The sequence below is a fragment of the Danaus plexippus genome, assembly GCF_018135715.1.
Source record: "Danaus plexippus chromosome 3 unlocalized genomic scaffold, MEX_DaPlex mxdp_25, whole genome shotgun sequence".
Taxonomy (NCBI): domain Eukaryota; kingdom Metazoa; phylum Arthropoda; class Insecta; order Lepidoptera; family Nymphalidae; genus Danaus; species Danaus plexippus.
Genome location: NW_026869844.1, coordinates 1,150,224 through 1,165,206, shown reverse-complemented (window position 1 = coordinate 1,165,206; position 14,983 = coordinate 1,150,224). Strand labels below are relative to the sequence as shown.

Sequence of the window (14,983 nt, the reverse complement as noted above, 5' to 3'; positions counted from 1 at the left end):
TTTATATCAACGATATTGTCACAATATACAGTAAAATTCATAAAAATATTTTTAATATGTTATAATGTAGTAAATAATTGATCAAATTGTGAACAGCATACATTCATAAATATATGTTAATGTACACCACATAACTCTTGTACATTATAGCAATGCATTATGCTCCACTGATACCCTTCAGGTACTCAATATTTGACTCATACATTATGAGTGGAACATTTATCAATTCATCATACGTACAGTAAAACATATGATTCAAATACCTCAACATTTCTGATATTTAAGATACTCTCTATAAATATATGACATATAAACAAACAATAATATATATATATATACATAATTTAGGATTACTACAAAAAAATTATTGCTATTACAAAACACTACTATGAGAGTTACAACATGTTACATGTATGTTAGTATGATTAAACCATTATATATTTTTATACTGATATATTTAATTTAATTTTTCATTGTTAATAGTATAATACCACAGCAATTTATGTGTTATTGTATAATGTCATTGTTAAGCTACTCCTTACCTGATTTCTTATTGCAGCGACTGGTGTAAGCCCAAGTTGATTCTGTCCTTGTTGTAGAAATTGATTTGTTCCCGGAGCAAGCATCCCAGCCTGACTTAGATACATGAGGTGCTCAGCACTCTTGCCCATGCCATTCATTGGAGCTTGCATGGGAGTGGCTGGGTGTTGATGAATATCATATAAACCTTGCTGTCCCATTTGAGGAGCATTCTGCATTCCTTGAAGAGGTTGCAGCATCATGCTGTTCTGTATGGCCAAATTGTTACCCAATGTGTGGTTTTGTAATGGAGCCAATTGGGTATGGACCATGTTTGTAGTCAAATGTGCCGGATGGCTTCCAATCACAGACGGGTTTATAGCTAGTGTGCCCACCGAGGATGCTATTGCCTGGTTAATATATTGTTGATTGGTTTGTGAGTTCTTTAACTGTATATGACCTTGATGCTGTATGTTATTCATTGTTATAGGAGTATGATTCTTCCATTTATCTTGATTCTGAAAAACAAGGATTATTCAATTAGCAAAAATAAAATAACATGGTAAATAAATGACATCTGTACATCAAACTTAAGATATAAAGACACTTGAAAGGTTATAAATAAGACTTTGTCCTCAAAATAATATTAATCTGTAAATAAACTTTTATTCTATTCATACTTTAAAATTAGGCTGAATTGAATCATAATTATAACATAAAAGTTAATGAGACCAAGTGTGTGAAGGTTATTGTAGTCAATATTTATACATAATGACATTAATAGACTAAGTTTCAAAGTGTACAAACCTCTGCTATTGAATCCTCGCAAACCGCCCAGCGCTGTTTAGGAGCTAGTGTAGACAAATCAGCTTCTTGATTCTCGCGCTGGAACACATAATGTACTGCGGCGTCGTCCTGGGCACGACTTTGCGATACTCGCGCTGTCTGCAGACCAGCTTCGCCCGCCTCTTCCTCTCCGCCAGTACCCGGCCACTTCATTGGGCTACCGTGAGGTTCGAGCATTCAGTTTCACTATTCTTCAATCCTATGCAATCGTAAACAGTACGTATTCTTCGATCTTCTGTTTATAGACAATACAACTTTACGCTGCTATTATTCTAGTCAAATGTGAATTCCATTAACCATCATCAAAAATACTATATGAAGCTATTGGAATTGGTTACTGAAGCCATTTAAAGACTATAATAGTCTTTTTGTCTTTGTAATGACAGCTACTAGTTTTATCGAAGCACGATGACAGCCGCTATGGGAATCAAAATATTGCATGAAACTGCAACGGTCTGTTTCTCAAGTTAAACACAAAGACAATAGATGAAACCGATGATAAAAAAGTAGTGTTATATGCAATAATTTTGAATTTAAATATTATTTATAATGTACCAATGTACTAACTTTAAGTTTAAAGATATTAGTCGGCGTCGAAAACTGAATCGAATAAACACTCAAAATAATACACTATTCACACAATTTCTAAACAAAACGACCACAAATATAATTACTATATGTACACAGAACTATTTACAATGTACAATTTTTACAAAAAACTCGGTTTATGCCATTTGCTACCGTCGATACTTTTCGATTTAGAAAAGACTACAAACATCCTTCACTGCCTGTCCGCCATAGTCGGTCGGGCAGATGCGATGCGCGCGCAACGCGCAAAGCTATAATATAAACATAAATAAATACAGCCAACGTTTCATTACACATTAAAACATATTTTAATGATACTAATTTTTCAATTATTTCCGGAGAAAATTGACTGAAATGGAATTCTAAAAAACAATAATAATTATTTAAGTATCCTCGTAATAATTCATTTATATGATGTTTAAAAACTTTAAAAATAAAAACGTATGGATTGTTTTACTAAAAATTGTTATTAAAAACAAATACTGTGAAATAAGTCAATAACCTTTTACTTTATTTTCCTATCTCCAATTTTTTTAGATATTTTGAGCCATGTATCATGCAAGTAAATATTATGCTTATACATTTCAACATAATGCTTAACGGTAACAATTCTGGTTTTGTAGATTTTTTGATTTCAACTTAAACATTTAGAAATAATTTATGGTTTAAAAATATAAGCCATATTGCTTATTACTAAATATTTTCACAACTGTAGTTATAATGTCGTTTTGAGATTTACGTATGATCCGTTTTACGTATGATCTATTTTAATAAAATAATTTATACACATTCAACGTTTAACTTTAAACTTTGTGACTTGAATTTGCGTGTGAAATGTATACTCCATCAAATACACAGTTTACTGACGCTAATTTGTATATGTGTATTTTTAAGCATAGTTGATATAAATTGTAACTTACATTGAAAAAGCCGTATTTTTGTCTTTCATGAAAAAGATCTGTGATAATTATATATTACAAATTTCATTATTCCGGTTATATTCCAAAAAAAAAAAACAATTATTGAGCATTTTACTAAAGTGAAATGCATAAGATCATATTACTAAATATAATAGAATCAGATAATACTGTAGTATTCCAGGAATCATCCTAAATGAAAGCCCTTCAATAAGAACTATTTCAATTTAGATATTCTTTAATAGAAATTTTTCATTCTAAATGTTAATACTGAGAAAATATTAACCTAGTTTACTTTAAAAAAAATAAATCAATGTTGAGTTTACACTCAAATTTAAATTGAAATCCGAAATAAAAGATTAAAATTATATAAACAGAAGCAGTATTTGAACTTGTAACCTCTGGAATATTCATTTTAAGAGTAATAATAGCTATTGGTTTATTCTGTATAATGCAAATACATACTTCTATTTAAATATTTATCTAATGTTTCCCATAGGAATACTTAATTTGTGTATGGGTAAGTGATTACAATTATGTAACCAAAAAAAAAAAAGCAAATTTAACATATCGTTTTTGTAATAAACAAAAATAATCACAGAAAATAAATGTACCGGCTATAGTGATAGTGTTATGTTCTTTTATATAAATTTGAAACATGTAAGGTCAAACAAAAATAGTAAGAATAGTAATAAGTATGAAACTCGTTTATTTTACTTAAAAAATATTAAAAATTATATGGGTTTGATCTTGAAATGTAGTCCTATAAGAGAGAATACAAGACATTTGAGATCTTGCACCAAATAATAGAAACACCGCAAGCCTTCAGGATCTCTGGATTGGTTGACATCTACCAGTGACCCAGTCTTGGAGGTAGTGAATGAAATGTGCTCTTCACCAATAACTATTTCAAGCTCCTGGAATTAGAATACATTTATTTCATTAACAATTGTTCTTTAATAACTAAGGTTATTAAGATTTTATTTACATTTCAAAGTTTTTTACAATGATTGTTGCAAGATTATAACTACTTAAGTAGTATAATACAAATACTACTTTGTATGAAACAATTTTACAATAATGATGAAATAGACTGTTAATGTGAATTTTTATATAAAACGTATCCTACCTGTCTGCCAACTCGGTCAGGTTGAGGCCACAGACGATCGTCTTCATGCATTATTTCAGAATCAACAATGATTCTTTTAAGTTCGTCCATCACGCATGGATGCACATATGCTTCCTTCCTAATCATAGTGTCGTTCTTATAATTAGAATTATTAGCGTATCGCAGTTTCCCGTCAGGCCTGAACTCAAATTCAAGAAACTCATGACCAAATTTACCTTTGTGGCCTACATAATAACGAATATAAAAATCTGAAGACATTGCAGAATCGTTAGACGCAATTTTGAATGGAATAGTTACAAAGTATTAAAAATAACTTTTCGTATCGCTTTCTCTTATGATCACGCTAAATATTGTTTAAGAAACATTAATAAATTCACTAGGAAAGCGGCAAAGCTAACAAGCCACAGGTTGACAAGAGCAGATAAATGACAGATATTAAAATATGTATATTCTGTTTCTACAGACATAGCCTATGGTAATTTTTATTTAAAGGTTTTTAATATTTTAAATGAGAAGTCTGAAAAATAAAGCTATAAAAAATTCTGGTATTTTAATATATTCAAGTAACGAGCTTTTATACTCTTAGTCTATTATTACAAAGTCGTAATAATAAAGTATTTTTTTTTACTGCTTCAATTTCCTAGTAGCAGAAAAATGTTATTGTCTTACTTTATCAATTATAATTTAATACCTACTACAACGATTTTTTTTTCATTATATTTTTGTATTGTATTTTAATTTGTAGTCATGTAGAATTTATAAAATTCTTGTTGAATAATTTATAAAAAGGTTTCATTAAGAAATTAACTGTTTAGAAAAAATGATAATTTGAATTTTAAAATTCCATCATCACAAAGTTCTTTTACGCAATTCATTTGTTTTGTCTTGTTCAAAATAGTCTCTGGTATTCGAACTTTAGTCCGTAAGAAATTTCTTATTATTGCAAAAATATTATTAAGTATAGTATTATAATAATGAATTGTTTTAAGTGAAAGTATCAGTGCATATAAGTTTCGATAAGGGCTCCGAAAAAAGCAGTCCATTTGACTTTACAAGAAGTATTATTAATGCCTGCAAATGATTACTTACTTTATTCAATATATTATAAAAACTTTAGAAAAAAATATCATTTTCTCCGTTTGTGTAATATAATATCAGATTGTACAAAAAAACCAGTTTGATAGTTAGTACAGGACATAGACAATATATTGTAGGGTATAGAGAAGAGAATTTAGAGGTTTAAAAAGTGTCAGACGTCAAATCTTTTCTTTCTGACCCAGCGCAAGATGGGTGAGTATTTTGTCGAAATTGTGTATTTTATCCGTTAAAATCTTTGTAACCGAGTTATATTTATAATTGAAATTTCATTAATGGATAGTGCAATAATTGTGAGTGTTATTGAAAGATATATTTTTTATATATCTTCGATTTTACGTGAAGTGATAGTGTTCTTTTGCGCTATGGGTGATATGTATTTCGTTAATAACAAACATTAATATTTAGGTATCAGTCGTGATCACTGGCATAAGCGAAGGGCCACCGGTGGCAAACGTGCGCCCATTCGCAAGAAGAGGAAATATGAGTTAGGTCGCCCGGCTGCCAACACCAAGGTATGTATCATAATATAACCTAAAACTTGTTGTCCATGATGTTGTTGCTGACTTAAGTTTGTGTTTGCTTGTTCTTATTTTGGAATATTTTTCCAGCTCGGTTCCCAGCGCATTCACTTAGTGCGTGCTCGCGGTGGTAACATCAAGTATCGTGCACTGCGTCTGGACACCGGAAATTTCTCGTGGGGTTCCGAATGTAAGGGAGCTATTCATATCGCTATTAACCGTTTTTTACTCTATTATAAAAATGATTTGTATTGTCTGTATGTTTACGTTAATTTCGTTTACATGTAACTCTCGAATTGCAGGTGCAACCCGTAAGACTCGCATCATCGATGTTGTTTACAATGCGTCCAACAACGAGTTGGTGCGTACCAAGACCCTTGTCAAGAATGCTATCGTGGTTGTGGACGCCACACCATTCAGGCAGTGGTATGAGTCTCACTACCTGCTGCCACTCGGCAGAAAGAAGGGCGCCAAGTTGGTATGTAATGCTACTAAACATTATCTTGGTGTTCTAAGACTTCTTTGCTGTTAACTTCACTCAATATTTCCTTTGTCTCAGTGTATAATTTTTTTCTATGATGATAACCTTTGCGTGTCATATGATTTTCCATGATTAAATGCCATAACTGATGTATGACATATAATTCACTGAATTAAATCTGAGTAAACTGTATTCAAGCATATCCTTATGATGTTTGCTATTTGTAGACTGAGGCCGAAGAGGCCATCATCAACAAGAAGCGCAGCAAGAAGACTGCCAAGAAATACCTGACAAGACAACGTCTAGCTAAGGTTGAAGCTGCTTTGGAGGAGCAGTTCCACACTGGACGTTTATTAGGTGATACAAACAGTGATTTTGACTAGATTATATTTATTTACTTTTGCAAAGCCATAGATGATGAAATTGAGAAGTTTTGAGACTGCAATATGAATGGGTACCGTTTTGGGAACTGTTCAGCAGTTGAATGATCATATACTGTCATAGTTACTCTGATTTTAATGTAAGACACCAGACCTTTGAGTTTTAAATTGAATTTAGTTTTGTAATATTTGATTCATATTTTTCAGCATGTGTATCAAGTCGGCCCGGTCAATGTGGACGATCTGATGGTTATGTGCTGGAGGGCAAGGAATTGGAGTTCTACTTAAGAAAGATCAAATCCAAGAGGGCTAAGTAAGGGATGTAATGTAATAATAAATGTAAAAAACAACACTATATTTTATTTGATGCCAACCCTGTTCTTTTATTGATTAGCTTTCAGTTTTAATTTTAAAGATTTCTCTTGGTTTTATCTCCCTACTCATTAAATCTATAATCATAACTGTTGTGTTTATGGTTTTGAGTATTAAAAAAAAATAATTTCTTGGACTTGTTGTAAAAAACAATAGTTATGCTATCAAAGCATCTTTATTTTATTAAGCAACTAACATTCGTTTTTAAAGCATTAATGTCCTTATTTTTATTTAAAGTAACTAATATCAGCCCATGAACCATCTAAAGAAATAAAACTCGTGCTCATTATAATATTCTTGTATTTAGAGGATCTACCATTTTGCCCGCCATAAGCGCGACGTTTATTGTTGAATCCATCACAAAGTAGAGAAAAGGGTAGGTCGCTGAGAATACGACTGGGTTTCGGCTCCCGATGTATCCTGCAAGAATGTTTGGGGTTATTATTTTCGTTAACAAGGTTTAAAGTTACATACAGATAAAACATAAGGCTTTCGCATTTTAATCTGTGAATATGTTTCAACTGCTTTTACTTCGCGGTATTGACACCCACTAATTATTTTGAAAATTGGCTTTTTGTTTATAAATTATTAATTTTTGATATATACGAAAGTATTGAGTTTATAAAACAGCATGCCTATACGTAACAACATATAATATAGAAAATAACTTTCAAAGCTATTTCAATTCTTTTATCAAATATAAGCATTTCGAAAGTGACTTATTCTTGTATTGGGTATCTTAGACTAAATCCGTACCAGTTTCTATCCACCTGCATAACGATAATGAAAAATATACATAATATTTTTTGTAATTAATCAGTTGAGTAAAATCATTCAGAATAAACGACAGATCATTTAATATGTCATCACTAGATTATAGATCGTCCTTGCCATGTAAATGCGACGGACCGTTCAAAAAAAAAAAAAAAAAATAGCAAAACAATTTGTTGCGGACACAGGAAACGAATCATCTCGTAATTTTCGTGCTTTTCTCATTGATGTAATTGAATTGTATGGACATATCTGAAAATAATAATTTCCATCTCGATTAGGCATCTAGGTCGTTATAATGGCGGTGCATTGGACGATTTCTATAATTGTTAATGAGTCTAGTCGTAGCTGGCTGGTGCAGGGAGAGCCGCGGGGCGCATCAATGGACGCAAATGCGCGTGTCGCCGCGTTGCGCCACCGCAACTCGAGACAATAGAAGCGGTCTGATCTCACTCAGCACTTAGCAATAGGGAATTTGCACTCTTTTGGTAACTATTATATCAACAGTAGACCGTAAAAAGAGGGCAATATGATTCAGTAATGTTGCCAACTTGCTAAGAACTGATATTATCTCTGTAGTTTTCGTAATGGTCTGACGTATGATTTAAATTGCAGGGAATATAAGTATAAAAGTAATATGTTTGGTTTAAACTTGCATATATGATAGCCTAAATAAAAAATAAAATTCTACAATTTTATTATCTCTCGATGTATATTGATTCAGGGAGAATTATTTTGTTTTGTTTTGCTTATAATATTTCTTAATAACAAATATTGTAGGAATATGATATTGATCCTATTTCCACCAAATTTTTAGTCTGTAAGGATCATATAAAAAACAATTATATATATATATATATAAAGGAATCAGAATTCCAAAAGGAGTGTTTTCCAGATTAGAAAAAATATTCAGAAAAACTAATAAGTAAAATAAGTACTCTCCAATTAGGACACACAGTGTAGAATTAAGATTCAGCTTTAAGCATTCACCTTCAAACAATACCAACTTTGGTATTCAAATAACTTAGCACAATCAACAGTCATAACAAAAGGTTAATTAGTACTACGAAAAAGCCCGAAACATATTACTCATTAGATAATGGTGTCGCTCAAGGATGTTCTGATATCCATCTAAGCGTGACGGTGAGTGGCGACCCCGGTCTTGCGATGTTTCAATGTACTCTTTATCCCACGCGTCCATTTTAACCCGTAATTAGGTGTATGATCACACCATTACATTACATTTAACAGTGCGGTACACAACATGTTGTTAGGTCATTCACCAAGAGGTATCCTTAATGAATCTCCACGCATCCTGTTCAGTACACAGACTTAATATTTATCAATTAAAATATAATAATCGTTGAATGATTATATATATATTGTTATATGTACATCTCTGAATAAAAATGTTAAATATAACAATCTAGTTAAGTGTGATTTGTCATGTTTAAGAGATTCATTTTCTAAGTTTAAACAAACTATAGCCCTCTTAAAATAAGTGGACGCTTACTATTCTTCAATGTGTCGGGTTGGTATTTGCGTATGACGACGGAGACGGCCTGTTCTATGCTCCGGACATACACCCCGGGCAGGTGTGTCATCGGCGTGAAGTCCGTCTGCCGAGGCTCGAACACATCACGGATACCTAGCTATTGATTTAAAATAAAATAATTCTATATATATATATTTTTTAATAAAAATAGCGAAGTAGATCGCGTTTAGAGATTATATGTAAATTTTACCAAACACGCATCTAGATAATAATTAATTGGGCATTAACAATTAAGAGAAGAATTATTGAGTTATACATGAAATAACAATTATAAGTATTGCAAGTTTTGAATGTAGTGATCATGCGTACTTTTTGTAAATCCGTGGTTAAACTGATGTGACCCTTCACTGTAAAGCTTGGGACGACAGCCTTTACTCTTCGAGGTCGCAGCGCTGCGTATACATCGGAAAGATCCGACTCTCGCGCCATTCGTAACAGTAATCGAGCCAGCTCGCCTTCCCCCCTTCGTAAAGGAAGCACAACCAGGAGGTAGTAACGGTCACTGTCTAGAGGCAACCGAAGAGCAGACGCCTCCAAGTGAGGAAGGTACGCATGTTCCAATATGGAGTCGTAATGCATATACGACACCTACGAATGAGAAATTTCTTTATGATATCTTTGTATACTCAACATGTTCAACTTCATGGGCATTCTTATAAGGCCAGTTCATTACCTGAATATTTCTTAATCCATTGACTGTGAACATTTTATCTTCGTCGTTGTATTCGTTTGGTAAATCTATTCCTACGTCGAAAGATCTAAAGAGTGAATGATCAAAGTATGGAGGATTTGTATAAATAAATTCAACAATTGATTTCTTTCTACGTTGAAGCGATTCGGGTGTTGGAGTTGGCGTCGTTGAAGCGACAGTTGAATCAACACTGCTTATCGTAGTTTCTTCGGTTATTTCACTCTTTGAAACTGAACTTACTTCTGCTGTGATTTGAGTTGTTGATGCTTCAACCTCTGCATTTGACGATACTTCCATTGTGATATCACTTGTACTAGAAATACCCATTTGAGTACTTTCAGTTTCGTCCGAAGTGCTTGTCGTCATCCTTTCAGTGATTATTGTAGAGCCATCGGTCGGTGTCTGTGTCGTTGATTGTTCTGTAATCGTAGAAGTGATAATTGTTGTTGTTTCCGGTACGGATTCAGTGATAGTCGTACTGGTCGTTTCTTCAACAGGGGCATTTGACGTTGTAGAAGACACTAACTGTGGTACACTTTCTGTAATCGCTGATGTCATAGAGGTTGTTGCAGTCATCGACTCTCGGATGTCTATTGTCTCGGCATTTGGATTCAAAGTAGTTTCTTCTTTGGATGGTTCTGTAGTTGGAGGTGTTGTTACCGGTGTGCTTTCTGAGGTTGTGGAAGTGTTATTAACTGTTTCTGTGGTGGGTGGTGTAGTCGTCGTATTCATATTGGTTCCATTAGAGCTCGATTGGTCCAAATCAAAACCGTAGAATCGTAAAATTTTCTTATAGCTTTCGTTAAATGTAACGTTCTCATTGTTAAGTGCCAATCCAGCGAGAAAGCCTTCCTCCGGTACAAAATAAGTCTGAAATTATTTTAATTTGTATAAACAGATATGTAAATTTTAATAATGTGTAATAAATAAACAAGTTTCTGTTTTATGATCCAAGAATATACGAATAAATTATTTTTTTATGTTGATGACAAAAAGAAGATCGTCCATTTTGTTCGACGTCTAGGCTGTACGATAAATTACTGAACCGCAACTTGAAATGAACGTTGTTCCCTTATTTGTCATTTCTTGTTTATTGTTAATTGTCATAGATGATATTTTTATCAAAGACGATTAAACTTGGTAAAGTTGAAAAAAAACTCTGAGTGTGTACCTATCTATAGATTTTAAGTATGTCAAATAATGAATCTAAGAAGAGTAAAACAAAATACTGAACCCAAATTTTTACTTCGAAATTATTGTGCACAAATAAAAGGTAGAAAAATATTGTTAGCATAAAACAAATACATAAAATGAATAAAGGTACCAATATTTTTGAACATGTTTGTTAGAAATGATTAGCGATATGAAAAAATAAAACAACTTGAGCTTTTCAACTCCTAAACGTTTACACTCGTGTGAAACACAAATTGATTTTTTTATTCAGATTGTGTTTAATTTCACAATTTGTATTAATTATATGAGCATTTTTTAAAGACGGATGACATGAAGTACACCATACAGTTGAATTTCGTAGGTATCAGAAGCTCAAATCCAACTTTTCCTTTCAGTCTAAACTTATAATTCCCCCCCCGCCCAACCTCCTACTCATACGTTCACAGGTTAATAAATATAAAAATATTATTTATAATTTAAAAAGAATATATTTTTATATACACAAGAGTTAATTAAATACTATATAAAGTTAATTTAGAGTTGAAATAACAAAAAAATAACTATAACATAAAACAAAATAATAAATATGATCTCAATCACCATGTTAGTACTTTAACCAGGCAAACATATTATAGGTAGGTACTCGGGTAAGTTATAGCAGTTCTAAATATAGCCTCCACTAGTATTTTAAGTTACAAGCGTATAGTTATCTGGAATAGGCCGAATAAAGACGAAGAGGTTTTTAAAGTTTTGTATTAGCTACAATAAAAAAAATCTGTAATTCATTAATCTAGTCTACTTATGTGTGAATACATATATACATATACATATATACATTGTGTTTATGTGTTTATATAAATGTAAATTATAAAAATAGATAGTTTGGTATTTATTAATAATGTTAGTTTTGACCGAAAAATATTCGAAATAGTAAATAATAATAAATTAACGAGATTTGTTTACCTAACGTTATTATGTACTTCTTAATATAAACAAAGATTTTTCTACTTAGTGATAAGATAAAGGAAAATAAAGAAACGGTGCAAATTATTACCTCCCGAACTTAATGCTTTTATTATTTAAAAATAATAAAATTTCGTCGCCTTAGGATATGTTTGTCGGGTCAACGCTAATCAAAAATGTAAATTATAGATTATAAAAATGTATCTCGCACCAAAAGGTATTGTTAGTTTTTTTATGTCTATATTCAAAAACAATTATAATCTTTGAAGACGATTTCAACAACTAAAAAACTTGTTACCTGTAATATTTTTTCCCTTCGGTCTTCGATTCAAGTTCAACTTACGCAATTATTTATAATAAATGACTCACTTTTAATGTGCGATGTATATCTCGAAAACCAATTCTCATGACGTTTCTGTTCCAAGGAAGCTGCATACTCCTCTGTATCTGATAAGAGGATTCACCATCAACGCCTTCATAAAGTGCCACCAAGATCCCAACCAGGCCGTATGGTGAAAAAGCAATGTTGTTTTCATTTAAAAAATTATGTTCAGCCAGAACTTTTAAACCGAATTCGTTAGTCACGTCTATCATATGGTGGAGCGGATTGCGTTGAGAGTCCCAGAATTTTATTTCTATTGGGGTGCCGTAATCCGTGGTCGCAGTCATTTGGAGAATCGACATAATACCGATGATATATTTAAGGTCCGCCGTGAAACGAGAGCGTCCGGCTCGGTACATGGTGATCGCGACTCTGTCCGCGCTTGGTTGACTTTAGGCTAAAAAGCTGCAGGCTCCTTACTTACTAATTAATATGAGACTTTCAGGTGAATGCCCTCAGATTTACTTAGGTTAATAAATAATAATAAATACATATCTTTGTTCACTGTTTATTATTTTTGCTGTTGTTTTGTTTTGAACTATTAAGAACATTATCTCATTAGCGATACAATTATGTTTCCCATTTTATTTATGAAGTGAAGTACAGATATTTTCTAAAATTTTTAGAAGGATAATTTGTTATTAGGATTGTATATAAATAAAATGATAAAGGTATGCTATTGTGCGTGCATTACAGAAAAATAGTAACTAGATAGTAAATTTTATTGGTATAAAATTTCTAAGTTTCATTTCCTATACACTTTGGTGTTAATTATATTTCAAGAAACAACGGTTTTTATAAACACTACGTGCTTACGTATTGTGTGCGTTTTATTTTACGTAACATAATTTTGCTTATAAGTAGATCAAAGACTAATTCGGAAAGAAGTTTAGAAATAAAATTAATCTAATTAATATATTTACTTCGTCGAGAGTTGTAGATTTTATTATTTTAAGGATTTTTTTTTATAATTCTATCGTTAGAAAAGTATTGATTACAATTCGCTGGGTATGTACATAATATGTATGTTACGAAATTTATAAATTAGCTTTATTTTTGGTCCTTTCCAAATGTTTTTTTCTTTATATATATTTCTCATTTATTAGACATCAGTATGGTTACCATTAGGTATAAGCGATTATAATAATAAACCCATTGTCCCAGTCCAACTCTCGATTATGAAGCAAAAACGTTTTGATATTCAGTAAATTTTAACTATCTTAATAAAAAAAATTGTGATTATTAATACATGATATGATTTTAGTGTAAAAAAACATTGAATGCTTTCTAAGATAACTTTATAATTACTTGTTATATATGTAAGTACTTCAGTAACTACCAACATTTACATTATTCGTCACCAAGCATCACACGTTTTTTCAATCCTTTTGTCAATCATTCTCCTAGTTTGATTCGTAGTTAATGCAAATTTTTTAAATAAAGCAACATTTGCTTATTTATTAAGTTTGTACTTACATTTAGTCTATCAACAAATAAATCATAATATTATAGTATATATTTATATCTTAATGTAAAAACTTCATACAGAGTTATCGTTTACGATTTTTTACGATCAACCTCAGTTATTACAAAACAAAATCTTATTTGGATACAAGGGGACATTTAGACAACAGATTGATGGCTGATTATTATTCAGACGAAGACTTTATTACTTAAAGTTACAGTCATTACTATGTAAATACTCACTACGTCATGTTTCGGCACAAATTACATTTTTATTTATGACGAATGTTTGTACTTAATTAATACACATAAAAGTTTGTTTTGGGGCCCACATAATTTTAGTTTTTACATATATATATATGTGTGTGTGTAAACTTTAACAATAACGACTTCTGTTTCTTAAATTATATTAATGTAAAACAAAAGAAGCTTACTTCATACTAAATAAATATTACCATAAAATATACAGGACTTCCAAAAGCCGCCTTATTAACTTATTTCTCTAACAAAAATGCTGTACGTTGTCGAATTGTCAGTATAGCATCACTACAAAAAAGGAAATTGTAAATTTTATAATGATGCTATGACATAAAAAATACTTATTTTAATAACATATGTGGGTACATTGAGTTATAGCTCTAAAATTAAATTGGTCGCCATCTCATCTCAACACATCAAAGCTGTTTTTTTTTATTTACGCCTTATACAATTACTTCGGAACATACCTATTACATATATTGCTATTCGTTAATCAAACCTTTCAAACTAGATATTGGTGAAATAAATCATTTTTACAATTTGTGAACTTTATAAGTTTTCTGTTCTAAGCGATATTCATTTTCACTGGACGATAAAGGAGTTTTTAAGACAACATGCAGGTACATCGTGCATTTGATCAAAGAATTTTTTAGCATTCCACTATGAAACTTAATTTTTTTATCAAATAAATAAATATAATATTTTTCGCATTCTAAATAATTAATGACAAAATATTCTTTTTTCCTTCTCTTTCTTATAAATATTTTTTAATATTCAAAGAAAAAACATTTGTAATTGAGGAATCGTTTTGCGGTACTAAAGTTGTGATTAATTTATTTTTAAGAGTATCCTTAGTTTTTAATAATGTTAACTGACCA

General features: G+C 31.3%; 4 protein-coding genes across 13 annotated transcripts in view; 1 reads left to right on the top strand and 3 right to left on the bottom strand.

The window, feature by feature from the left end:
- The window catches only part of LOC116770116 (maternal protein pumilio), a 53,396-nt gene extending 51,201 nt beyond the window's left edge, over window positions 1-2,195 (bottom strand). For 7 of the 10 annotated variants that reach the window (XM_061526703.1, XM_061526706.1, XM_061526704.1 and 4 more), the window contains exons 1-2: window positions 1,327-2,195; window positions 543-1,037 (exon numbers count right to left, since the gene is read on the bottom strand). In XM_061526703.1, the coding sequence (XP_061382687.1) occupies window positions 543-1,037; window positions 1,327-1,542 (711 nt within the window). In that variant the 5' untranslated portion in view covers window positions 1,543-2,195. The remainder of the gene's footprint in view (window positions 1-542; window positions 1,038-1,326) is intronic. The other 3 variants (XM_061526698.1, XM_061526699.1, XM_061526700.1) reach the window with 3 other exon arrangements.
- Window positions 2,196-3,562: 1,367 nt separating this feature from the next.
- On the bottom strand, window positions 3,563-4,431 carry LOC116779536 (protein mago nashi homolog). Its single transcript, XM_032673887.2, has 2 exons — window positions 4,000-4,431; window positions 3,563-3,787 (listed from the first exon to the last, which is right to left on the bottom strand). Exons 1-2 carry the CDS (start codon window positions 4,255-4,257, stop codon window positions 3,605-3,607), a joined length of 441 nt encoding a protein of 146 aa, XP_032529778.1. The 5' UTR covers window positions 4,258-4,431; the 3' UTR covers window positions 3,563-3,604.
- Window positions 4,432-5,154: 723 nt separating this feature from the next.
- On the top strand, window positions 5,155-6,826 carry LOC116779527 (small ribosomal subunit protein eS8). Its single transcript, XM_032673875.2, has 6 exons — window positions 5,155-5,289; window positions 5,503-5,609; window positions 5,706-5,805; window positions 5,918-6,093; window positions 6,324-6,453; window positions 6,684-6,826. The coding sequence occupies exons 1-6, from the start codon at window positions 5,286-5,288 to the stop codon at window positions 6,791-6,793; spliced, it is 627 nt and encodes a 208-aa protein (XP_032529766.2). The 5' UTR covers window positions 5,155-5,285; the 3' UTR covers window positions 6,794-6,826.
- Window positions 6,827-7,131: 305 nt separating this feature from the next.
- On the bottom strand, window positions 7,132-12,765 carry LOC116769379 (uncharacterized). The gene is made up of 5 exons (XM_032660449.2): window positions 12,371-12,765; window positions 9,848-10,735; window positions 9,484-9,762; window positions 9,133-9,271; window positions 7,132-7,268 (listed from the first exon to the last, which is right to left on the bottom strand). Exons 1-5 carry the CDS (start codon window positions 12,740-12,742, stop codon window positions 7,135-7,137), a joined length of 1,812 nt encoding a protein of 603 aa, XP_032516340.2. The 5' UTR covers window positions 12,743-12,765; the 3' UTR covers window positions 7,132-7,134.
- Between the last annotated feature and the right edge of the window lie 2,218 nt (window positions 12,766-14,983).